At 38.9% G+C, this 27019-nt stretch overlaps 1 protein-coding gene across 3 annotated transcripts in view; it reads left to right on the top strand.

The window, feature by feature from the left end:
- The window catches only part of epha3 (eph receptor A3), a 98831-nt gene that overhangs the window by 65014 nt on the left and 6798 nt on the right, over positions 1-27019 (top strand). For 2 of the 3 annotated variants that reach the window (XM_062431645.1, XM_062431643.1), the window contains 9 exons: positions 2979-3141; positions 3734-3839; positions 4351-4415; positions 5862-5987; positions 9866-10051; positions 13976-14037; positions 16518-16727; positions 20033-20182; positions 20291-20484. In XM_062431645.1, coding sequence (XP_062287629.1) covers positions 2979-3141; positions 3734-3839; positions 4351-4415; positions 5862-5987; positions 9866-10051; positions 13976-14037; positions 16518-16727; positions 20033-20182; positions 20291-20484 — 1262 coding nt within the window. The remainder of the gene's footprint in view (positions 1-2978; positions 3142-3733; positions 3840-4350; positions 4416-5861; positions 5988-9865; positions 10052-13975; positions 14038-16517; positions 16728-20032; positions 20183-20290; positions 20485-27019) is intronic. The other variant, XM_062431644.1, reaches the window with a different exon arrangement.

Genomic DNA, 27019 nt, shown 5'->3' on the forward strand with positions numbered 1-27019 from the left:
TCCCAACTACTGATTGGGCTTTTAATTCTTAAAGTAAGTAATGCACACGTTTTGTATCACATTTCCTGTCTACTGATGAAGACGTGGACCTCATAATCTGCTAAGTGCAACCAATAGATCATTTCACTTAACACATACCTTATGTTGTGTCAATGGAGGCTCCAATAATAACACTAAGTGAAGCATTTGCCACATCAGTAGCATAAATAACCTTCAGTGTTATATGGAAGGCAGTAGGAAGTCAGTTAATTTACCACAGACCTCTAATTGTAGTTAAATGAAATGAATACTGCTTTAGAAATGAATGTAATTATAACATTCCTATTGCTAGATGTTTAACTTAAAAGGAACTTGATCTAAACTTAGCTAAAAAGAGTAGCTACAACAGAACATATGTAACGATGTGATAGATAGAAGGTAAACTTGGATGAGGTCTAAAATATACAACATATAACAGCAGCAATATGATTTTCTGTAGTAGTTATTCTAAATGTGCTGACGCTGGATGTTGTTTAAAAGGATGCTAAGAATGTTTAGCTCACTATAAAGTCACTAACGCCAACCAGATTCAAAGCTCAGTGGTGAACTGATTGATTCATATTGAACATCTCAAAATAGTTATGTTACTGTAAACTGTAACAAAGTTTGTGATATCAGTAGCTAACATGCCAGGACAACCCAACCAGAGTTTTTTTTCTTCTTTTAAATCAGCCTCATCTTTTCAGTCTTTCACGAATGTCCATATTGTTCTTTACGGGAACACATACCATCAGCTAAACTGTCCATAGTGCTTGCTGTTCATTTCCTATAAATGGCAATTCATAGGGAATGTTTGATGATATTCTTGGGAAAGATTTCAATCAGAAAGCTTCCCAGAAGCTTCCATCTTTGGAAACCCCAATCCCAGGCTAACTATATGATCTTTGTGTCGCTTTAACAAGCTAATGTGTGGCTCCACAGGCAATAAAGCATTTCAAAGTGCACTTTGTGAAAATAGAATTTGTGGGAATACATTTTGCTGATTGTTTTTTCATGTTTTATCAGTACAATCTAGAGCTGAGTGAGAGCTTCAAATCCACTTTAATTTGGGCTGTTTATTTAGTCTTAGATGGAAGGAATGCTGGATGAAACACTGTATTTACAAGACTTCTGCTGTACATCTCCTGTTTTGGGGTCTGTATGCATTTGCATGTGTGTGTGTGTGTGTGTGTGTGTGTGTGTGTGTGTGTGTGTGTGTGTGTGTGTGTGTGTGTGTGTGTGTGTGTGTGTGTGTGTGTGTGTGTGTGTGTGTGTGTGTGTGTGTGTTATACAAGCTATAATTTGCAACAGCTTTGTTTAGATTGTCAAAGCCGAACGCAGCACGGAGGCCGTATTAAATTCTAGCAGTGCTCTGGTGAGACACACACACATACAGACACACACACATACACACACAAGTGGATAGTCCACAATCACAACTTGTCGGGCTACAGCATGCATAGAAGAGAGATGGCTGACCTGAGTTTCTATCTATGTCTTTCTTAATCGCATACACACACACACGCGAACACACAAAGGTGCTTGTGCCACACCTGTGTGTGATTTTCAGGGGATCACATGTTGTCCTGAGCACTGAACGGTGACAAGCTGCGAGTAGATTTATAGTTGTGATGAAGAGTTGTCCCGATGCTGGTCTGGTGTATCAGTTACCTCCTCACACACATACCAGTTTAAAAAGCTTTGTGCGCCATAAAACTCTGATCCACTCCATTAATGGGTGTGAAGTTTCTTTTGGAGTCTATCTGCGTGTGTATGTGCAAGTCTATGCGTGTTTATGTCATTGTCTTTTAACAATGAGTGCTTGTTAATAACTAGGTCTATAAAATAAGGATTTGACTCTGCCTGGACATGGATTGGCCTTGGATGATTTTTATGAGCCTGGCTATGTTGCAAAACATGTAGCTCATTTTCAGGATTGTTGAAGTCATCCCTAATAGGTTGTCATTAGGATTTAAGATCAGCCTTGTTCTAGTTTTCCCTCTTTTAACAGTTTCATAGCATAGAATTGATTGCAGGCCAGTCTCATGGATGAGCTCAGCAATTTAGCGATCACTGTTAAAGCAATATTTTATCATCCGTAGATGGCTTTTGTACTACTTTTCTACATTTTAATGGTAAATAGGGACGGTTTCCACTATTTGGTGCCAATCAGTCTTATACAGTATGAAAACCTGCACAGGTCTGGGTTATCCATCATATTAACAGCGTCACCTTTTTTTAAAGAAAATATTCTTTTTCATTGTGCCTTGGTATAGTGTTTCATACTGTTGCTGCACTATACACTATACCTCCCGTTCTGTCAGCTACCATGACAGTGAGTGAAAGTTTCCTAAAAAACATGTTGTTTGATGTATTTTACTCACATTTATGGATTTCTAGTTATGGCATCTTTCTTAAAGTAATAATGTCAATCAAGATTGAAAAAGAACAAAAAATCTTTTTAATTACTACCTCGATAACACTTTTTTTCTCCTCAGATAATCTTGTACACTTAAAAAATATTTATTTCTAAAGAGCTACTTTCTATTTTTTTCTCCTCTCTTTTATCTACCTCTCCGCCGTTTTTCTTCTTCCCACATCTGGAAACGATGTGCTGAATGCAGACCCAGTGTGTAAATCCTCCTGTTGTTTTATCAGTGGAGATCAGTAGGAGAGAAGTCATAAAATATAAAGGGCATAATTCATCAGATTAGGAAGAAAGCTGCCAAACTGTCTGGGATATTGTGTGTGTGTGTGTGTGTGTGTGTGTGTGTGTGTGTGTGTGTGTGTGTGTGTGTGTGTGTGTGTGTGTGTGTGTGTGTGTGCGAAAATGCGAACAGATTGTAGAACGTGTTGTATTGTGCATATTGTATATGTATGTTATATTTATTAATAGTTACAACCTCTATATTTGATTCCCCTCTCTGTGCTTCTGTCCCTTTGTTTGCCTTAACTTACAGGAGGAGCAGGAGACGAGCTACACCATCCTTCGTGCTCGCGGTTGCAATGTGACTCTGAATGGTCTGAAGCCCAACACTGCCTACCTGCTGCAGATCAGAGCTCGCACTGCTGCTGGATACGGAGCCAGCAGCCCCAGTTTCCAGTTTGAGACCAGCCCCGACTGTAAGCTCAGGCTTTTGCTATAAATACTGTTGTGGTTGAAAATATGGTTAGAGCGATATATGGGTTTGCTGATTAATTGCTTACTGACCTTTTATTGATAATAAATAGCAAGATAATGGCGCCATTCTCTTTGGAAACCACATAAGTATGCATGTTATTTTTGTCCTGGGTTTCAAACAAGAGCCTTTGTCTCAAGTGGTCTAAAAGCTGTTTCGAAAGCTTTTGTTCCCCTGCATTGAGAGACATTTTACCACACACATTTATAAATCTTGGCATTTACAGGCACACAATATCAAATGTAGTAACAACAAACAGTTTTACTACACCATTGGTCTTCCAAACCCTGAATGTTTAAACAATAGCAAACAAGTTGTGCATTTTCGTAGTATTTGTCATTTTCAATCGCGTCTAGTTTTGTTTCATTACACTACCAAACAGCTTTTACTCTATAATATCTTCAGAGAACTGAGTAGAATATTGCAATAAATTCAATCATTATCTGATATTGATGATGATGGTGAAATAGACTGGTAGGTAGTTCAAGTGTGTATTAAAAAATGCTATTCAAAACGTGTTGCTCTCTGTCTTTCAGCAGCCTTTTCCATCTCCAGCGAGAGCAGCCAAGTCGTTTTGATCGCCATTTCCTCTGCCGTGGCCATTATCCTGCTCACTGTGCTGCTCTACGTCTTGATTGGCAGGTCAGACCACCTGTCACTTGACTTAACTCCTGACAGTTGATTGTACATGCACTATACTTTATGTGCACATGTTTCTCAAAAACACAATTTACATGTGAAGACCACACACTACAATTTTTTAATGTTTCATCTAATAGAGTTCCCTTTCTCTTCTGTAATTCTTGTAAAATATACTGTAAGTGTTGTATGTAGGTGTGTGACTGTATATATAGGAGCAAGCAAAGAAATGTGAAGTTGGCAGTCAGTACTGTACAGGGAAAGTATAAATCAATGGCTCATTATAAAACTTACTGATCCTCTCTTGGCTTATAAGAGGTGGGATTACACACACACACACACACACACACACACACACACACACACACACACACACACACACACACACACACACACACACACACACACACACACACACACACACACTGCTCTTGCTAGCTTCCATGCTGGGCCAGTGGGTGACGTTTTATTAGATGTGGCACTACTTCTGACCTTTCTCTGTTTGGATTGGCAGGTTTTGTTGCCACAGCAAATCCAAACATCCTGATGAGAAAAGGCTGCACTTTGGCAATGGCCACTGTAAGTACTGGACTCTCTATGCCTGCTGAGGTCTGTCCTCTCTCCACTTTGCAATTCGCTGAGTATAAATCCAACTAAGTAGGTGCATTATAGCTAGTTTAGTTGTTTCATTTGATTAGACATTTCTTTCTCACAGCATTTTTGCAGGTCTAAACCAACAGCGGCTGTTTTAGAAAAGTTAATTCCAAGCTTGAAGCGGTTTCTCTTTGACTTTGGTTCAGTTGGTCATATGAGAAGCCAGTAATCGGACCAAGACCATGTTGAGGAGAGGTTTCTCGGCCCATTTGCAAACTAATCCTGGAGGCTTTATTTGGGAGGAGAACATGATCAGACTGTTATCCCAGCCAGATACAGCAAGTACTGACAATTAACGGTCAAACAATCTCTAATTATTGGTTTTACTCCAGACAAAACTCCTTTCCATTTGTAAATTTCTGGCCAGTAAAAAAAAAAAATCTTACACAGAACTTGGGGTTGCTTTAATCCAGTAATGCAATAGTTATATAAGAAATAACTGCGTCATTGGTTAACATTAACATAGTATCACGTTGGTGGGTCCATTTCCATGTCCACCAGACTTCATTTGCATTGCTTGTTCTCCTTTATCCATTTACGATGTGTTATTTATTAGAAATTCTCCTACCTTTAACCTTGACCCAGGCATTAGCCCCAGAACTCCCAGAGGCACTGAAATGTGGCTGTCCATTGCTTCATGAATAGTTAGGACGGGGTCAGATGCATAGCATAAATTCCCCTAAGGGATAATAAACATTTTTTCCAAGTCTGTCCTAAAACAATACTTATATGCCCAAATGTACATTGAAACAATTTTTACCAGCTGTGAGTGTTCCTCCTGCCCAAACTGGCTTTGAAGAGATCTCTTTATAACATGAGTTTCATAATTAAAAACATCAAGTGTGTTTCCTCTAGTTTTTCCAATATTAAATATTTGTTGCTATCACTCCACCACAGCTAAACAAGAAACTATGTCTACTGAAATGTAAAAAGTGTGTGAACAAATGTGAATCTATACTTTTATTCAACTTAAAATGTCTTTAAAGCTGTTCATTTGTTGAGATTTACTTGCTGATATCTTGCAACATGTTTTTCTTAACTTGGAGACATCCAATTTGTTGAATTTAGCGGCACCTATTAGTTTCTGTATCACATGATTTACTGTATTAACAACCTTCTGCTGAAGGTCCATGCATGTATCCTGACTTGTTGCTTGATGTACATTCTAAAAACCAAAACTCAGCATGCTTGATTATTAGGCTCATATCACTAGGATGTTTATTTAGTGGTTTTTCAGAGTGGATTGCAGTTTCAAGGTGTCCTTACAGTTTAAAGTCATTAACATGTTAAGAGGACATGTGGACTTTTGAAAAACACACACAGAGAGACGTTTTTTTTCATGGTAACATAACCTGCTCTCTCCTGCTGCAGTGCGTCTGCCAGGTATCAGGACCTACGTAGACCCCCACACATATGAAGACCCGAGCCAGGCTGTGCACGAGTTTGCCAAGGAGCTGGATGCCTCCTGCATCGCCATTGATAAAGTGGTGGGAGCAGGTGAGAACAGAGAAACTAGACTTATGTAACTCATTAAAAACATATTTAACTGCATGGAAAAAAAACAACCCAAAACTATATAAGGTATTCAGCTAAGCATGAATAAACTACCATTTCTTCCCCAGAACCTTTCACTTAGTGACTCTGTGAGGCTCTTTTTACATGACAAAGACAAGCCAGGTGAACGACACAAAAATGGAGTACATGCAGAGCTCCTGCATTTTCATGGCAGCAGCAGGCTAGTTAAAGTGTCCGTCATATAACGCACAGCTGGGGATGAGAAAGTATTTAATGCCTCTGCTTGAAGTTCCCTCTTCTAGGCTTAACTCCATGATGGCAGAAGAAATGTATAAATATGAGTAAGGTTGTTCCGGTTACCTTTAGTTGGTTCATTTCTCCCCTTTCCTACATCCATTCTTTTCTTTCTTTACACTTTGGAATTCCTGAATTAGATTCCCACTAATCCTGAATGAAGTCTAATGTTGCAACTGTGAAACCAGCTTCAGTTTCTGTTCAGTTCAGAGCCATACTGTGGATTAATCATATCATACTGATAATGTTATTGATATCTTCACGTCCGTGCAGGGAGTTAAACACACTTCAGTGAAGGTTGAGGACAACAGATTGCCTTTCAGTTTTTATGTAAGTTGTGAAAGTGTCAAAACAGTATTAGGCAACAAATTAAATGTTGGTAATAACAAATCAGAAAAGATGACGTGAACAACAGTCAGACTGAAGTTATTGTAAAATTAATTAGTGCAGTAAAAATTAAAGTGGATTCACAAAATGTATTTGTGTAAGGAAAGGTGAATATAATGGGTTCTAAGAAGAGAAATTGTGACTTATTCTCTTTTTTTTCTTCCATGGAGGTATTTTCCCCTCGTTTGCTCAACCTAACTTTTTCTCACTCTTTCAGCTTCTCCCCTATATTTTCTCTCCTCTCCTCTCCTCTCCTGATGTACTCCCTGATAACTTGAGCAGCAGTGCAGACGGGAGGGTAATGCGTTATGATTCATGTTGAGTGCAGACAGAATAGATGGAGACTAAAGCACACAGCACACATCAGCAGGCTGGTCTCCGGAGTCCCACCAGCCCTCCACACTGTAAAGCTGTCAGAACAGCCTGAGAATCTAATACCTGACTCCACACTGGACTACGCTACACTGCACAATACATTTTTCATAGCAGAGACAGTGTATATTGATTTATATAGGGTTACAAAGATATGGGCAAATATTGGCTTTTTTAAATTAGAGATCAGATATGGACAAGTCAGTGTTGTTCACTCCTGATATAAAATATTTGTTCTCACTTTTTACTCACTGAAGAATCTATGGCTGCTTTGCTTCTAAACCCACACTTTGATATTATATAAGTATTAACATAAGCTGCCAGACCAATTAGAGAGATATTTGATGTATATACTAAAGCACAAGATATCAAGTATATTAAACATTTTTGCAATTTTGCAGGTGTAAAAAATAAATAAAACATACAGTAATTAATCAGAAATAGTAGAAATTTTGGACAAATAATATTATGAACACCACCATTATATATGAATGTATTGTAGATAATATTGACAGCCTTTAAAATTCAATGTTAGTTTTACTTTAATACCCTCAAACTCAGTTGAGATTAAACTGAAGACGTCTAAACTATAATAGACTACTACATTTTTGATGTGCACAGTGCATAAATAAGACAGTATATTTATTTTAGTGGATCTCCGTACTTACATGTAGTTCAACTGCACATTGTACAATAACTCTTTTGTTTTTTTCTGATAGAAAGTAACTATGAAATCATGGTTAGTGAATACAGACTATATCTTAAGAGACAGTGGCCTTGCTTTCACTCAAAAACAAGAATCTTTAGATATTTGATGATTGGAGCCACTTGGGGCAAACTTTCTTTGACTAGTCCAGTGCTGACACTCAGCTTAAATGGGAACTGTGCCAGTTTTACACACATCAAAGTCTATTTACATGTCTTGGGGAGTACTACTGCATATGTGAAAAAAAAGTTGTATAAAGCCTTTTGTGGCTCCAGAGGGAGCTGTGCAAAGTCTGATAAATTGCCTGAAGTGACGTAACTTGAAGATGACTAAAAATCTGAGGGTGTGGAGTTAGAAAGAAACGAGCTTACCAGACCTTTGTAGCGGGCTCCTCATCTCTCCAGGTTTTGACAAAGAAAAAAATGTGTAAAATGAAAAAAAAAGATGATATTGTTGCCTCAGCATTAATGTTGTACGTTGTAACTTTCCATCATAGAGTTCAACGAAGTTTTAGGAATGCAATGAAAAATCAGGAGCACTCTTTAAGCAATCATACCTTTTTCAACATTTTCTTAGGCTCATAGCGTTGGTGTTAAATGCGAACAGTGTCATAGTTTTTCCTTGATTAAGAAGACAAGATTATCAAGTTTGATGTAGTAGTATTACATTGGTATAGATGCTAACTGTTATTTTAATATTAACAGAAATATTTGGGGAACATTTTGAGAAGTAACCAGTTATGGAAAACCAACAGAGCGGGAAAAGGAGAAGGGGTATTGGCCCTCAGTACTAAATCTGTTTCAACACACAAACATATGAATTGAACCAAAGGTGAACATTAAAGTTTAAGCCATGATGTAAACATTTCTGTCTACCAGCTTGAACACAACATACCACCCATCTGTGTGACCTTTATGAGGCCATATAAGCACTCCGAAAAATATACAACATACCTCCAATTTCTTCATCCCTGCCTCAATCCCCATCTGTCTTCATTAAACATGTTAAAAAAGACTTTGATCTTCTTGCCAATTGGTGATTGTGTGTTAAAAGACAGAACACATGCACCACTCTGCTTTACATGGGTCAGACTTTAACATCAAAGTGAGATACCTAGCTCCACTCAGAACAGGAAAGGAGTCAGTGTCCCTAATCAAGCCTTATTAGACTAAGATCTTCTTTTTCAGACTGACCACATACAAAGTTTCCTTGGCCTTGCTCATCTGTCCACTGCTGAGGGCCAGAAGGACGGAGCAGAGCAGGAAAGAACAGGCATGCTTTTGGTATTTAGACAGGGTGTAATTATTTCAGCTTAAGCTCTTCCAGACCTCGTTGCTTCAAGTCTAGTGTTTGACCCATGCTCTCTGATCCAGAGCTGCTATGGGAAATGATTGTACTGGACAGAGCAAGATCTGCACATGTCTCAGCTCTGACATCACCTTGCATGAGCACACTCAATATGCATATGCATTGCAGAGAAACACACGGAAACATACACACACACACACATTCCTACACAGCCAAATCCCCATCACCAGCTGTAACATGGCTGACTGCCTTTGAAGTGGCCAGCCAGCCTCCAAAGCTTACAGTATCTTGTGAAAAAAAAAACCTCACACACATTTACACAAACACACACACACATACACACACACACACACACACACACACACACACACACACACACACACACGCCCTGGCATGGGCTGAAGTAAACACACATATCCCCTCACAGGCAAGGAATACTACATGATGGATGTTGAGTCATGCTGCGTTTTAATACGACATTGAAAGGAAGGTTACACATCACTATCCTGCCTGTTCAGTTTGGGGTTGTACCGTAAGATGATTTCAGAGTCTGAGGTTTCATTAATTAATCATCTTCTTTTTTTTAAGTGCATCTTTATCGTGATACGCAGCCTTACATCTAGCTCCATTTGTATGGTCATAAAACAACACAAACTAAAGTATTAAATATTCATCACAGTTTTTTGTATACAATGTCTCCATGACAGCATGATGTTGATAAGTAGAGATAGGACTGTTTTATGTCGGTGACTTTTGAAAAAAACTGTTCTGTTGCATCCCCTATGAATTTAAGGTGAATTTGGCGAGGTGTGCAGCGGTCGCCTGAAGCTGCCCAGTAAGAAGGAGATCTGTGTGGCCATCAAGACTCTTAAAGGAGGATACACAGACAAGCAGAGGCGGGATTTCCTTGCTGAGGCATCAATCATGGGACAATTTGACCACCCCAACATCATCAGGCTGGAGGGTGTGGTAACGCGCAGTAAGTGCTTGCATGACTCAAAGGGAATCTTGATATTCACTTGCATCCATAAAAATAAGGATTGACTCAAAAATCAATTCAGCAATCCAATTTTGTCTTGCACTTTTGATTTGGCTGTTATTTTATTTATAGTGGAGTTATGCCATATGTTAATACAATGTTTTGTTAGTAAATAATAGGTGTTTGTGTATAGAACTGGATTGCGGTAAACGGAGAAGAGAACAGAGATATGATTTGTATTCATTTTCCATAACAGATCTAGCCTCTCAGAAGAGCCTTTTTACCAATTCCGGATTTGCAATTGTCTTTGACAAATGGCTCTAAAGTGGCCCGACACTTCTGTGAAAGAGCGCAGGAGTTTTATTGAGCTGCCGTGGTGTAAATCTCTGCAGATCAATGGGCTCTGATCAAAGCCTGTGTCCAAAGCAGGCATAAATCCATAAATCCATATCTCTGACTTACTCCCCTCTGGGCCTCTTTATAAGACTATCATTAGCACGCAGAAGGCCTCTTTAAAAAGGGATGACTGCAGAAAAAAGGAAATAATGAGTCTGAACTTTGTCGCTGAGAAACCAGCCTGGCCTCTATCTCTCCCTGTGGCACCGGGCTTGTTAAGTATTTCTGCCAGTGCGGTTATTCCAAAGAGTAGAATAGAATATCTGAAGTACTTCCCCTCACTTAATTGTCCTCAGTGTTTAGTTCTTCTTATTTTGTCTCCTTTGTTCTACTTTTCTCCAATTCCACATCTTGTGTGTAATCACAATGCCTTAATTGCTTCCTGCCCTTTTTAATTCAATTTGTTTGAATTCTGTGACTTATTAGAGTGACTTCTTTTAATCAGAAACGATTACGCCAAATAAGGAGTCAAACCATAACAACAGACACGACATTCAAACCATCTTGTGTTAATTATGTGCGCTAACTAATGGTCTTTTTTATAGTTTATGCAGACATGTCAGGCTTAGAACCAATACAAATATCTGTATCTGACTCATTTGAGTCAACATGCATAATATCACAAAAATGTAATTCATGCAACTGCCTTCTCAGGAGTAAAAGCGAATTATTGCTGTGTGGGATTTTTTTTTTGGCAAGAGTTATTATACAATTGTAATTCTGAGAGTAAATTAAAATGGTGGAAAGTGTATACAGTACAGCTCGATAGGGATTTAGTTTGATTTCTGACACAGTGTAATTTTCAAATCACTTTATTTCCTCTTGTGTTATTGAAGTAAAGCAGTTCCCTTTTTTACATTGGAATCTGCAATCTACTCTATTTGTTTATTTATTTTGGATTGAATCTCACTTGGCTGAGCTCCTTCAATCATGCTTGAACACATCCCGAAAAGCTTTTTTTTAATGCGGGTAATCCCTCATCATTGAGACTGTTTGTCTAATATATCTTAGACCACTCTTCCTACTAATGTCCAGCTCTTGAGGAATGCTGCAATAACACTGACTGTGGTTTTATTTTATGCTTTTAGACTAATAGGGGAAGTCCAAAATTCAGTAGTGGAAGCATTTGTTGCGTGTGTGTGTGCGTGTGTACATGACATTTGGGGGGATACCCTGAACAGATGTGCGTGAGCTGGAGCAGCATGAGCGCAGGGTATAGTTTTAGAAGGTCCATTTGATATGCTCTGACACACAGACACACACACTGCTGAGGAGTGATTTATTAAGCTGCTCCTGTTAATTCTTAATAATCCTGAGACTTTCACACCCCATTTACCTTGCTGCTGCTTTTGGCTTATCCACAGGCTGCATATTTTCAGGCGCAAGCACACACACACACACACACACACATACACAGACACACACACATGCATGTACTCTTTTCTCTCATGCCCGTACACACACATCCAAACTTGCACACATGTACTCACACTTGTGTTCACAGAACAAAAGGGGCTGGGGGGGCCTTTATCTTTGCTGCCAATGTTGAGAATAGAGAGAGGAGAGAACAGGGTGGAGGACTAGAGGGAGGAACGGGTGTGTGTGTTCCAGTCAGCAACTATAAAAGCCGTCCACTGGTAAACGGAGTGATCCATCACAGCCTTTTAGGGGTTCTGGGTGTGGGTGGAAGGCGAAACTGTGTTTAAATGATGAGATTTTTTTTACTGTAATTCTAGGAGACTATATTGAGAGTACCCATGCTGTTTGGAGAATTAATTTAAACCAGATTAGTTTTGAGTTTACCTTCTTGTTTGGCAAAAAAGTCGGAAAAGCCTATGTATCATTGCCAATCTTGCATTAGAAGTCTAATGAAGTCTTTTCAAGGAAAAATGATTGGACAAATGGTTTAAATTTCACAGTTTCACAGTCATAGTTTATTTTTTTTATATCTAAAACCACAGATTTAACTTAAGTGCACCTTCTGTGTGGACCGCCTATTCAATGTTTGATAGTGGGGTTTTTTGTCTTTTTCTTTTTATGTGAGTATTTTAAACAGTAATTCACATTGGATCTGCTCTAATTTAATTAAAGAAGTCAAGTGAGCCAACTCCCATCATTATTACTGTAATGAAATATTTATTATTTTCCAATGAGTTTGATATATTTGTTTGTTTTAGCCACTGATTCCATCACTGTCTCCACGCAGCTCTTGTCATTCCTGAAGAAGTCTGTCTCGCCAGATGTAGGGAGGGTTCACATTAATACATGCAAGAGGGATAGAAAGCAGAGGGAGGGACGAGGGTGATGGGGAAAGAGAGGCAGGGATGATAGAGAAAAGGTAGGTCGGGAATTAAAGAGGGCAGGGGGGAGGAGGGAGGAAGGCACATTAATCAGAATAAAATGGAAAAGAAGCATACGGCTGGTGGTAAGTCAAGAGTGAAACAGCGAGAACAAAGTCATGTGGGACACAAACAAGACCTGACACCAGCCTGTTCATTTAACAATGGCTGATTTAAAGGTTTTTTAAAGAGATTTTTTTTTCTTTCTTCTCCTGTAATAAACCTTGTGTTGGCCGTAGTTTGATCAGGTACAGATGATAGCAGGCAGCATGGATTTACTGCCCGATCTTCCACAGAAATAAAGATGTCACACTTTGACAGCTGACCTGCTGGGACCCTTAAAGCTATAACTTGGATCATTTCATTTTGTTCAATGTATGTGCATGTGCGTGCGTGTGTGTAGACAGACAGAGAGTGACTGAGTTGAACCTGGTCCCTATCATGGCCCATGTACGTCTGCTTTAAGTCAAGTTACAGCCCTCCCTGCTGACTCCCATATGACTTTACCAGTTTCAGAGAATAAATCTGAAATCAATATGATGTTGGAGTATGAAAGGTTTTTGTTTGGTTGGTAGTTCAGCTGCACAGCAAACAACACAAGTCATTGAACTCACTTTCTGAGTTATACGACTGATAAGATCAGAGCTGGATTAAATGGATGGATTACACTAGGCAGACTGTACTTTCGATTTTTCCGAGTCTTCTGGTGCGGAGGATCTCGCAGCAGCCAGTAATTGAGGCTGGCTTGTGGGCTTCGAAATTGCAGGGCCCGAGAGAAACTTGTGTGGAACCCCTCTCTGTTGTTTTCTTTCCTTCTGCAACATATCGGCTGCTAGCCGATATGTTGCTGCTGCTAACATTTGAGCGTGACCTCCACTTAACTGGAAATACTTTTTCCTGCACATTAACGCTAATGTTATGTTGTGTAAAGTTTTTTAAAATTACTATTTTAATTAATATGTAAATATATCAAAATGTAAATAAAGTTTAGTTCCAATTTTAATATTTTTAAATATTTAGAAATATTGTACATATTTAAAATATATGTTAAACTTTATTTAGTGAATGTTGTCTGTCTGGGCCCCCTAGTGGCAATGATACCTCAGACACATGCCTAGAAAGCCTGTGCATATAGATTTGGCTCTGGATAAGTTTAGACCATAGACTGAAATCTCTTCTTCTGTTGCAGGTAAACCCGTCATGATTGTAACAGAGTACATGGAAAATGGATCTCTGGACAGCTTCTTGAGAGTAAGTAATAACAAAGACTAACACACACATACAAATATGTTTGGAGTCTAAGGGCTTAGGGAACAAATACTGAAATAACACACACACTATCTTACAAGGTTTAACATGATGCATGATGTGGTGTTAAAAAGTGTCTCGCACCTGTGCATCACAGAGACTAACACTTTCTTTACATTGCATACTTGGTCACTTGGTAAAGCAGTAAATCTTAGTAGATATAACATTTTAAAAATATATTTGAATTGCATTTGTAATGCTCAACAATGACTTTTCTTTTTTAAACAAGTGTTCAAAGCAAGAGTTTATATAACATGCAGGAGATACTGGAATAAAAAGCATTGTGAGAAATCTATATTCATGGTGTTTAAAAGCTGTCTTCTGCTTTCAGAACATCTCTGAGCATCAGAGATCAAATCTGACATCCTCTGTGCTTTGTAATACGGCATTAAAAATGTTTACCCATATTTAAGGTATTTCAAATGTGGACAATGTATTTGTAATATCTCATAAAACTACTGTATTATATATATTTTTATATATAAGTACTGATATTTAAGATAATAATAATGATAATAATGATAATAATAATAATAATAATAATAATAATAATAATAATAATAATAATAATAAGAAGAAGAAGAAGAAGAAGAAGAAGAAGAAGAAGAAGAAGAAGAAGAAGAAGAAGAAGAAGAAGAAGAAGAAGAAGAAGAAGAAGAAACACATTTGCTCAGATTCCAGTAATACAAAAATACTGCCCATTACAACGTTTGGTTTTAGCAGTTCTGACTGTTTCAGACATAGAGCTTTATCAAATTACAAGTGCTTTTTTGTTTGTTTGCTTGCTTTAAAAAAAAATTGTGACCCTACTGCTCATCTGACATTCCTTTGTCTCTCAAAGGGGAGAGGACATGCCCCACTGAAATTAGTCAAAGCTCAACAGCCAAGCCACAAAACTGGCACGCAAGCATCTATACTGATGCCTATTTTAGCCCTTTTTTGACATGTCTGCACAGCATCCAGACACAACCTGGAGGAGTAGCTGTCGTTTTCTGACATTTTGCCAGAGGCCTGCACTTCATCACTGAAAATATGTCATATGTGCAAATACACAAACACACACATACACACACACACACACACACACACACACACACACACACACACACACACACACACACACACACACACACACACACACACACATTCATAGCTTATACATCGTAGCTTATGTCCATGTTCTGAATTTGCAAAGCTTTGAAGTGACTAAGCCAGGTGGTCTGGCCACTAATTGCTCCAGACAAAATGGGAAGTGAGGTGGGCCCGGATGGTTTCCAAAGAAAAATACACTCATCTTACAGTCATCTCGCAAATGACGTGGTCTCTGAGAAACAGAGCAAACTGGAGCACTGAGACAGTCACAGTGTAGTCACTCAATAGACAGAAAGACAGATAGATAGATAGATAGATAGATAGATAGATAGATAGATAGATAGATAGATAGATAGATAGATAGATAGATAGATAGATAGATAGATAGATAGATAGACAGAAAGACAGATAGATAGATAGATAGATAGATAGATAGATAGATAGATAGATAGATAGATAGATAGATAGATAGATAGATAGATAGATAGATAGATAGATATCATCTTCAGTGATTCTCTTCTGTTTATGTTTCTTTCCCATCCAGACACCAGCTGTAGATCAGAAGATGTATAGGCTTATTCATGAACACTTATGAGTGTAAACCAGTGTAAACACTTCACATTGCTAATGCAAACAGCAAAAACTGTTTATTTCTTGTCCAGCACTTTGCAAGCATTTTGTAGAGCGAGAAAAATCTGAAGGATAATCCAAATGAGATCTTCAGGATTTGAATCATAAACTGATTATTCAACGATTTGATACAGTGTGATGGGAATGCAATGTACCAATGTTAGTAAGTTTTGATGATATGGTTTTCTGAAGATCAACACTAATATGATTTTAATGTGATTGTGCCCATATCTGGTACCTACAAATTCAATAGTTTAATGTTATGCATGGTGTGTATTTTTTGTGTTTTTAAGCATTCTGTGTTCTGTCACAGAACTGTCAGGGAGAATGAGCATTTAAAAACTGTTTTTATATCTAATAAAATAGATTACATCATATATGAAATGGACGACAGTCACTGCAGTGGTGTGGAAATATAACATTGAAATTATATATTAGTCTGATCCTAATTTCCATACATTACTGTGGCTCTGGCTTTGGGATTTCACAGTTGAACTCAAGATGAGGTACAGAATGTCAAAGGTGATTTTTAAAGGTTAATGAAAATGCTGTGGATACTAGTGTAGAAAAGGTTTCATTTTATGCAAATAATCAGAAAAGGTCAGATTCCCTTTGTGTTCTATGTAATATACATTAAAAGTCTGGCATTAACAGTGTACACCTGCTCTTTTCTTTCTCCCTTTATTCTGTTTTTCTCCTAGAAACACGATGCACAGTTTACGGGCATCCAGTTGGTTGGCATGCTGCGTGGCATCGCCTCGGGCATGAAGTATCTTTCAGATATGGGTTATGTTCACCGAGACCTGGCAGCACGAAACATCCTGGTCAACAGCAATCTGGTGTGTAAAGTGTCAGACTTCGGCTTGTCCCGAGTCCTGGAGGACGACCCGGAGGCTGCGTACACCACCAGGGTGAGCTGAAACACAAACGCTAACTAAGGACCTAAATGACAGCATGAACTAATAGGCATGGCAATGTCCTGGGGAACACAATTTAATTCAGGAATTCATCACTGAAAACGTCCTCTTTTAGCACTAACACTAGTTCCAGATCTCAATCAAATAGCCTAGTTTTAAGGCACACACATACACTGTATCACTTTACCATTTTCCCAGCATGGCAACATAGAAGAACACATAATTAAAACAGAGTTGTGATGAGAACAACATAAATCCACAGAGCTTCACCTCCCTGAATCACAGCACAGACACGACAAACAAACACCAGCTGGGAGGTCATGGAGAGGAGGTGGAATGTGGGATGTATTACATCGATAAGTGGTTGTATGTATGTATGTGTGTGTGTGTGTGTGTGTGTGTGTGTGTGTGTGTGTGTGTGTGTGTGTGTGTGTGTGTGTGTGTGTGTGTGTGTGTGTGTGTGTGTGTGTGTGTGGTCAAATGCTTGTTGAGACATCCACTACCCAAACATCCACACTAATACTCAACTGAAATCTACATAATGTGTTTGAAGTTTATCATTTGTGGTCCAAGTCCTTAGCCTGAGGTGAGGTGGATTTATATAGCATATGTCATACAGTAGGCAATTCAAGTGGACATAAATTCATACAGAGGGGTAATTCAAGTTGACATAAATGCAGGATAGACAAAGATGTAAGAGTCTGAATACTTGCAGAAGTATTCAAAACAAGATGTGCTAATGAGACAGTTTGAGACGCGGGAAAAAAACATTTTTACTCTTTTTTTGGTCCATTGTTGCCGTATCTATTGCTCTTGGATCAGATTTACAACTTTGCATTGGAAACTTTAGCTCAACTTTCTATGATTTGAGACATGCTTTAGATAATTAGCTATACTGAACAACAACATTTTGGATTGCTATTGTAATTGATTTGATTAGCCTAAACAGGAAATGGAGTTGTCATCTTTACCATATAACTTATAACTTGTTGGAAATCTTATTGTTTTACCTAATTGTGAATCTTCTTGAGATGTTGCTAACAATGCCTTTTACCTTTAAATACTGTGTTTAGGCAAGGAAAGATGCTTTTTGGATGAGATAGTTAATTTCTATAGAAAATCATTATCACTATCTTGAAAGTAGGGAGAAAAACATTAGTTTGCAAAGGTTTGTACTAGAAATAGTACAAATTATCTAACTTCTCTTGAGGAACATGTCATAGAATGAAACACAACCGTCAGGCACGCCATGCTCCAGGCATTCAGCTTTTCTGTCTGCAGTGTGTGTGGTCATTTTCATCATAGGATTCTGTGGTCTAGACCATGCGTGCAGCTCCTTTTAAACACAGTATAATTTTCTGGCTGAGAATTGCTTGTCAAATAAACAGTCAGTGTGCCGTTTGCCTTTCTCCCAGAAATACATAATCTAAAATAATAAGACAGAATAATAAACTTTGCCATGTTACAGTAACTGACAATGCTCCACACATGTGAGCAGATGCAGCCATCCAGCTCTCTCTGGAACTCTCTCTTTTTTTGTGGCATATATTCATTAAGCAAAAGCTGTTGTCTTTATTGGACCGTGTGTGTTTCTGTGCTTGTGTGTCAAGTGTGTGTATGTGTATGGTGTTCATGCATCTTACACTTTTAAGAGACTACAATGGAAGTTAGAGCCTCTATAGCTTCTGTACTGTGATGTATTTCCCGAAATGGAGTATTTGGGCCGTGTACAGTTACAAGAGGGATTTATATCAAACTCTTTGCATTTGATTGGACTGCTAAAAAAAGCGGGGCTCAGAGTTTAGCACAGTAAGGAGCTACAGAGGACTGTTGGCTCGACACACAACTAAACCCGTTGTTAGATCAGGAGGAGGACGATGGAAGATGAATGAATCTGAACTCTGCCACATTGTTTTGTGTTAGCTACTGCGACCCACAAACTGTGAAGTGTGGTTTTTAATTAACCGGCGTGGCTAGCTACTTGCCCAAAGTCACATTTGATTGGATCAACTTTTGTAAATGAGTTCAGGAAGAGTCATGAAACATTTGGAACTGTTTTACAGGAAAAGAAAAGACAGGAATGTTGATTTTAAAATATTCTGATACTAATTTTTGACATACATTTGGCATATAACCTGAGAAAAATGAACGCAGATACACAGAATGTATTTTTCATTTCATGGGGCCTTTAACCTCTTGGGGGGTTGGGTGCTGTATGAGGTTACGGGCAATGTGTGTGTTCATGTGTGCACCCATGTGTGTGACTTTGGGTTTTTTCTGTTATACATTCCAGGTATCAGGTAGAGTAAAAGTGTGCGTTTTTAGCAGGCAGTGTGTGTGACCGCACAGCACCAGGCAAGAGCTGAGTGACTTGGCCAATGACTCTGTTAGCTTTGGCTGCTATCGGCTTCCTTTCCTCAGCTCCATTTTCTTCATTTGTCCGGCTTCTCAGTTTGAATGACAAATGCAGCAGACAGCACAGTGAGAAATTATGCCGGAAACGTTGGATTATGGTTTGATTAATATGTTTTTTGGGGGTTTTTTTTGTTTCTGTCTTAAAGCTGACGCGGATATTTTTTAATTAGAACTGACCAATATTTTATGTCACAGTAACGTTCAATGTGTCTATATGAGGTTTTTCGAATTTTTTGAAAAACATTTTAAAATATATAAAACATATGTTTGTCAGAATCTTTATACTTGTAACCGTGGGAAAAGAAATGTAATCATAGGACACCCAAATTGTCACACACACACACAAGAAATGCTTCTACGTGGCTTAGCAGCTCCTTGAGGCAACATGAGACTGTAGTTCCCACTGTCTTCCTGCACCACACTGGAAATAATAATAACAACAACAACAATAATAATAATAATAATTCAGATAACTGTTCATGTTCTGAATCTACGGTTAAATCTACAATGCTTAAATCTTAACCAGGCCGTGTTTCAAAACAGCTTATAAAATTGTTTAAATCTTTGAGAAACCCGGCCTTTGCACGTGACATGAACCCTCATTTCAGATCCAGATTTCTCAGATTTCTTTTATATATCATTTTAAGACTTCTCCACAGTCTTTACTGTAATACCGTCTGACACTCTGTTTTTGAGGATATGATTTGGTCATTTGATCTATCTATGGTCTGTTATGGATTTTGGCACAACAGTTAATCAACCAAAGAACATGGTAATGTCCGTTAGCAAGATTGTGATGAGAAATATTGATTCATTAAATGACTAATTGATTGGCTGATTAACAGGTTGACTGATTAATCTTTCTCTTACTTTCTGTGTCTCAGGGAGGTAAGATTCCTATCCGGTGGACAGCTCCAGAGGCTATTGCCTACAGGAAGTTTACATCGGCCAGTGATGCTTGGAGCTATGGCATTGTGCTCTGGGAAGTGATGTCATACGGGGAACGGCCTTACTGGGAGATGTCCAATCAAGATGTGAGTACACAGATGCCTAGTGTTGCAGGCCTTCCTGTCCAAACTTTTGACTGGTCCTGTATTTCATGTGTCCTTTCTCAAATCTTATATTTTCTTTCCCACATCAAGGTCATAAAGGCTGTAGATGAGGGTTACCGCCTCCCACCACCCATGGACTGCCCTGCTACCCTATACCAACTGATGTTGGACTGCTGGCAGAAAGAGAGGAACAACCGGCCTAAATTTGAACAGATAGTTAGCATCCTGGATAAACTCATACGCAACCCCGGGAGCCTCAAAATCACGGCCAACACCATGTCCAGGTAACCAAGGGATACTGGAAATTTACTGTGTTTGTGGTTTGCATATTTTCTCATTACACAAATGATAGACCCATCACTCATTCAGTCCTTTTTAAAAATTAAAAATAAAACAGCGAAAGCAATGATGTACATTTTATGTCATTCCAATTTGCTGTGTGAATGTTAATGTTAAACTTTTAGAATTTTATTAATGTAACTAAATTTGCAGGTTTTATCTCCTGCTGTGGTTCCCTAGTTACTAACAGACACCTGCCACCAGACAATACAATACCAGAGGCAGCACAGCATAATGTGTTGTTGTAGGTCATAGCACTTTCTGCTTATTGGTTATCACAAAGCATTGGGACAACAATGGCAGTTATAGTTTATGAAGCACAATCTGTTATTCATTATCAATGTAATGGAGAATATAAAAGACAAAGACATACAGCTCAGACAAAGACAAACATTTGTATTCGATTTACATTTCTTTCTCTGTTGGTGCTTGTCTGTATGTTTATGGAACCGGGCGGTTCAGAAGCTCAACATAAAAATGACCTTCCTGCTTCTGCTGTGTTTGTGGGATGTTACATGGAAATTAGCCCTACTCATCTCTCCATCTGCTTATATTTACCTAAAACAAATTCAATTAACATGTTTTTATATTTCCATTTACTATTAAATGTCATATTTCTCTTTACTTGTTCTTTTGTTTTTATGTTACATTGTTCATTCTGTTTAACCCCCCTTGTTCATCTCTCCTGCCACCCACCATTCTCTCCCAGGGGGCCGTGGGGAATCAGGGCAACCCATGTACAGTTGTCAATTCTAGGCAGGGAGGGGTGCAGACATGGGGTCTGCAGCAGCCGGCTGTGGTATGATGGAGACGTCAGAGCTCATAACATTGACTAATGATTTCTTAAGAAAGTGAAAATAGGTCCCTTGGAGTTTGCATGTAATTTTCCTGATTGGCTTTTAACACTGGGTGAGCACAGGCTGGCCGACAGAGGCGAGTGTGGTGATTTATGAGAACTGTGTGTGTGTGTGTGTGTGTGTGTGTGTGTGTGTGTGTGTGTGTGCGTGGGTGTGTATCTGTGTGTGTTCGTGCACTTGTGCGTGTGGTGGCAGTTGCACAGCGGGAGCAGCTGTACTCAACTCCACACACCTCGTTTGTCTCAGAGCTGTCCTGGCTGGCTAATGGAGCACCCCCTCCTCCACAAGCCCAGACCAGAGCCAGGGACCACAGGAGAGCATCTGGAGGATTCAGGGGTGGGACCTGGTCATAGTTTACTGTCCCTGCATGTATGGAAGGAGAGGGGCTGGGGTCAGTGGGCCAAGGTTGGCTGTCAGAGACTAATTAAAGGCCAACGAGAGTCCAATTAAGGTTAGAGGGGACTGTCTATCAGACTGGCTTTATAGGGTGTCTAAAATATATGAGACTGCAGGTTATAATGGCACTACAGAATCATGTGTTTGCATTTAACAAAGCATGGTAATGGCTGCAGCCAAAGGGCTAGAATACAATTACTACTTATTTGCAAGGGTCTGTAATGTACTGCTACAGACGTAGTTGTATATGGCTTTTTACATAATAAACTTTTCCCCCAAGCCATGCAAGGCAAAATTTATAATGACAAGACTCAGTGAACATGTAACTACAAATCAAATCTATAATATTACTCCTCTCTTTGATTCATTTTCAAACAACCTCTGTCTCGAGAAAAATGGTCTCTGCTTCATGTTCAATAGTTGAGCTGGAAATGGGGTTGGGGTTCAAACAAGAGCTAACCCATTTCCTGGTGAAAGAAAGTGGGACAGGGACTGCAGATGGAACTGACTTGAGATCTGTGTTGGTGTGGATACTGTTCTGTAGAATAAGGTGGTTGGGAATGGGAAAATATTGGTGAAAGGAAACCAGATAACCAGTTTCTTCCTGGAATTTTGAGTCATTGTGAAGTTGATGGGAAGTTACTCTGCCCGGCCAAGAAATACCCCCCACCTCTCCACCTTAAAACCACAATGTGTCATTTATATACATCAGTTTTTGTAGATTTTTTTGTAAAATCAAATAATTAAAAAAAAAACTTTTGAACAGAGCCAAGCTGGCTGTTTCCAGTCTTTGTGCTAAACTAAGCAAGCCAGCTGTTGGTGGTAGTGTCAAATTTACCATGCAGACATGAAAATGGTATTTATTTTCTCATCTAACTCTCAGCAGAAAAGTGAACAAGCATATCACCCAAAATGTCCAAATATTCCTTTAAGGGATGAATTCAGATAAATATGCAAAAATATATGGAAACCATGAGAAGGCAGATAATAGAGCGGTAAAGGACTAGATGAAGGTACAGTGCACACAGTATTGGGATGGTAGATTCATATAGAGTATCATAAGCCAGTACTTACAATTTTTAATGATATTTTTGGTATCAGCCAATTTGATCTTTTTTGAGTCAAAATGTCTCTTAAACACCTACTAACACCCACTCTATACTGAAACTCTGGCATGTAATATAAATCAAGAGTTCAAAATAAGAATCATGCATGAGTGGAATCAAATCAAAATGTCACACTTGAAGCAATTTAGGTTAATAGCTTCCCTCAGACCACCTGAGTAGTATTGATTAAACCTACATCACATCCATCATATCCAACAGAGGCAGAGGATGCCAAACAGCTGCTTAATTTAAATGGCCAACTCTGGTCCTATATGTCGATCTAACCTCTCCTAGGGACACCCTGGGAATTGCCCCAGTAACATAGTCAAAAGGTGATTTCCCCTCACACTGACCTGCCTACATGAATCTGTTCAAGCTTCTCTCCTCATCCTCCTCTACTCTACTCCCTTGAGATCTCTAAAAACAAGACACTACACAGCCCTGGTTATTTGGAGGTCAAAAGAATGAAAGATAGAGCAATAGAGGGGAAGGGAAATGAAAACTAGAAGGGGGGTATACTTTATTCTCTCTCTGGCGTATAGATATACTTCCTTCTATTGAGCCGGTGTTTTGGTCGGTGTTAAGTCCACGAGGGGCTCTGTTTTCTCTGTTTTCTCACCAATCATCATGTCTCTTGTGTTGCCATGAGATGTTGCTGAAAATGTAACAGCAAAGAAAACAAAGACAATGATAAGGGAGTGAAAACAAGGTCATTTAAGGTTTACTTCTCAGAGGACAGACAGTAGAGGGGAGAAGAAAGCCGATGATATGGTGGAAAGGAGATCAGAGGAGAAATACAGGAAAAGTGTAACAGGACCAAATACAAGGAGAGGAGGGAATCAATAATCCTGTAAAAAAAATCTGAACACTAAAAGCCAGACAGTTAAAATGTAAGGTATAGATGTAATGTATATATCTCAGTTTGTATCCTACCTGGTTTTGCAGCAAACATATACTGGAGAAAAAAGTATTTTTTGGCACTTTCATGAAAAGATAAGACTGTCCTCTCAGGGACATTCAGACGCTTCCCTCTTCCCCCCTCATGCAAACCACCCCACCCTCTATCCCTCAATCCCTCTTTTTTTCTGCAAACCAGTCTCTCCAGGGGGTCCTGAGGGCCCCTCGGCCTTTTGACAGGCCTCTGATCTGGCAGGAAAAGACTCAATCATTGTAACAACACCCACGCCACCACCTCAAATGTACCCCCCCCCCCCCCCCCCCCACCCCCTTCTTACTTTTTTTCTTCCCTTTTCCTGTCTCTGTTTGAGATGTCAACTCACTTTGCTTCTCTCTATACACCTCGTTGTTGGTGTCAGTGTTTCTTGATATAAACTTGATGATTTTTTCTCTCTATTACATTTCTTTAGATTATAAATGAAGACATTGCTAAGGGTGCAGAGAATATTTCTTATTTAACAGTACAATATGTATCTAACTTTTAGTTAGGGGAAGGATAAAAAAGTGGAACTTTTAATTGATCATTTCTCAGTTGGAGGTACACAAAGGTACTAATATGATCTTAACATTTTTTATGTTTCATTCTGAAATAAGCTGTTAATCAAGTAGCAACTGAAATAACGCTAAAATAATGTAAAATATAATATAAAAATGGTTTATCAAATTCACAATTCCACTGATATTTCTTTGAGTTCTAATGTCACTCAGACAAAAAAAGCTATTCTACACAAAAATTCAGAATATTTTCAATTAATTTTGCAGCACAAGAAAATGTATTTGAACTTTTGAAAACTTTAAATGGCTTTTTTATGTCTTATGATTCACACCTGCCAAAATCCATGAACACTGGGTAATATTTCCCAGACTCTCACGCACATAAGCACACACAATGGCTTCAAAGCTCACCGCCAATACAAATCAGTTAGGTGGAGGTGGACGTCCTGTTTTTCTAATCAGTTTATTTACAGGCCTATGAATAGTATCCCTCAGGGAGAACTACTGTTTTGTTGCAGTCCTGACCTGCCCTCTGTTCAACTGTGTGTGTGTGTGTGTGTGTGTGTGTGTGTGTGTGTGTGTGTGTGTGTGTGTGTGTGTGTGTGTGTGTGTGTGTGTGTGTGTGTGATGTGTGTGTGTGTCTTTCTTAACGCAGGCGCCTTTGTCTAATCTGCAAGACAGGTGTCCTCACAAAAAATGACTCACTTTTGAATGTCATTCACAAATTCAGCGATAAAAACATACAATGTTGTTTCTAATCCCCTTCTGGTTTTCACTGGTCATTATATTTTGAGACCCAGTTTGACTTAATGTGGTCTGACCTGGTACCCAATTCCTGCCTTGATGTGATCAAGTTTCACACAGCAGCGGGGAATCATATCTGTTTAAAGCACAGCATCAGTAGTGACATCAGAGATTAGACATTGATTAAGGAAATAGTTTTCTGTCATCTTCAGCTTTCCCTGCTCTCTCTAGCTGTAATATTCGTCGCTCTTGCTACCCCCCCCCCCCCCCCCCCCGCCTTCTCTTCGAAAACTATCAGTCAGAGCTAGTCAGAACAGTGCCTGCAGCCTTTCCTTCACCCTGTACTGTTGACTGAGCACTCTAAAGCCCAACGCAGTTCATTTAATTTGATTTGATGCAATTGAAACCATCAAGGGTAATCAAATCTAATGTTGCATTTTTTCTGCACGGTACATGTACTGCAGGAAATGGTAATGACATTAGACAGAAACTGATGCCGCTTTTGTTAGTAATCTTGTTCTTGAATATGTTAAATATATTATGGAAATTATTTTTGTGGCGATTTGATTTCCCCTATGTATTCAAATCTCAAAGGCGGTGTGCAGGTTTACGGGAAACCTATGACACATAAGAGTCTTGTAAGTGTGTGTGTGTGTGTGTGTGTGTGTGTGTGTGTGTGTGTGTGTGTGTGTGTGTGTGTGTGTGTGTGTGTATGGTTCCCTGATGATCAAGTGGTCTGGTTTATATTAAGTACCCCAGGTATCCAAACACATTTTTAAAATGAATTAAAATAAACGAAAATTCAAGTAATTGAGAGAAGAAACTGTGCTGCAACAGCATGTTATCAATGCCACACTTTAGCCAGTAGGCTTGTGCCTATTATGTGAATCGTGGTTACAGTGAAAATCTCAAAGTATGAAATGAATTAAGATATCATTTGATGCAAGTCATGTTAGATTATGGACAAACTAGTCAAAAACAGTTTGAATGTCAAGTGCAGGAGTGGTGTGGTTAAATCTGACAATGATCTATGGACCCTATGCATCTATCTATCATCAGTGATGAGAAATACAACACAGCAGCAGAACTAACACATTACATATTCTTCTCTAAGCAACATACAAGATAACACATGCACAATTTGCAGCAAAGTGGATTACTCAAGATGGAAATGTTCTGTCCACAGTGATGCTGTGATATTGCTCATGCCATTGATGCTGCCATGTAGGTGCTGTGTTTTGTGGGAGCAGAAGTACAGGAGGAGGGTGTAGAGGTGTAACTATTTTCTGCTGATTCCTGACCACCAAATGTGTCCTTTATAAAGACAAAGTCTTTTTATCTATAGAATGCCACCTTTGACTTTGTTCTGGATAATACAGGCTGCTTGCGTGAGACCAGCCCCATCCTAGTGTCTACCTGTGGGCTCCAAGTACCCTACAGGAGAACTTTATTATCATCATTCAAAAAGCTATTTTTCTCTGTGCTGATTCTGTGTTCACTCGAAGGGAGTGACAAGATCAGAGCCAGGTGCCGCAAATATCAGCTCAATGCACATACTCTGTATTCACAAACTTACCCCTTGCAAGAGATGTAGCTAACTGAAAAGCAGTTGGTAGCTACAGTACAGTAGCAATCATATGTACAGTATGGAGATGGATGTTTAAATGGACCAAGCTGTGGTGTGAATGTCAGCTAAGGATCTAGTTGGCACTAGTGTCTTTGCATTCTTGAAACTGTTAAAAATATTCAAGAGGATGACAGGTTGTGTGAATTCTGTGAACTTGGAGAAGTTGAAAGTGAATCACATCTTCATCTGTATTGTCCTTTTTATGATGAGTTAAGAACATCGATATTTAATGAAATGTCTGTTCAAAAACCAAAGATGTTTTGGTGCTCTGATAATGACAGAATGGGATGGTTGTTTT

Source organism: Scomber scombrus, chromosome 13 (assembly GCF_963691925.1).
Source record: "Scomber scombrus chromosome 13, fScoSco1.1, whole genome shotgun sequence".
NCBI classification, from domain to species: Eukaryota; Metazoa; Chordata; class Actinopteri; order Scombriformes; family Scombridae; genus Scomber; species Scomber scombrus.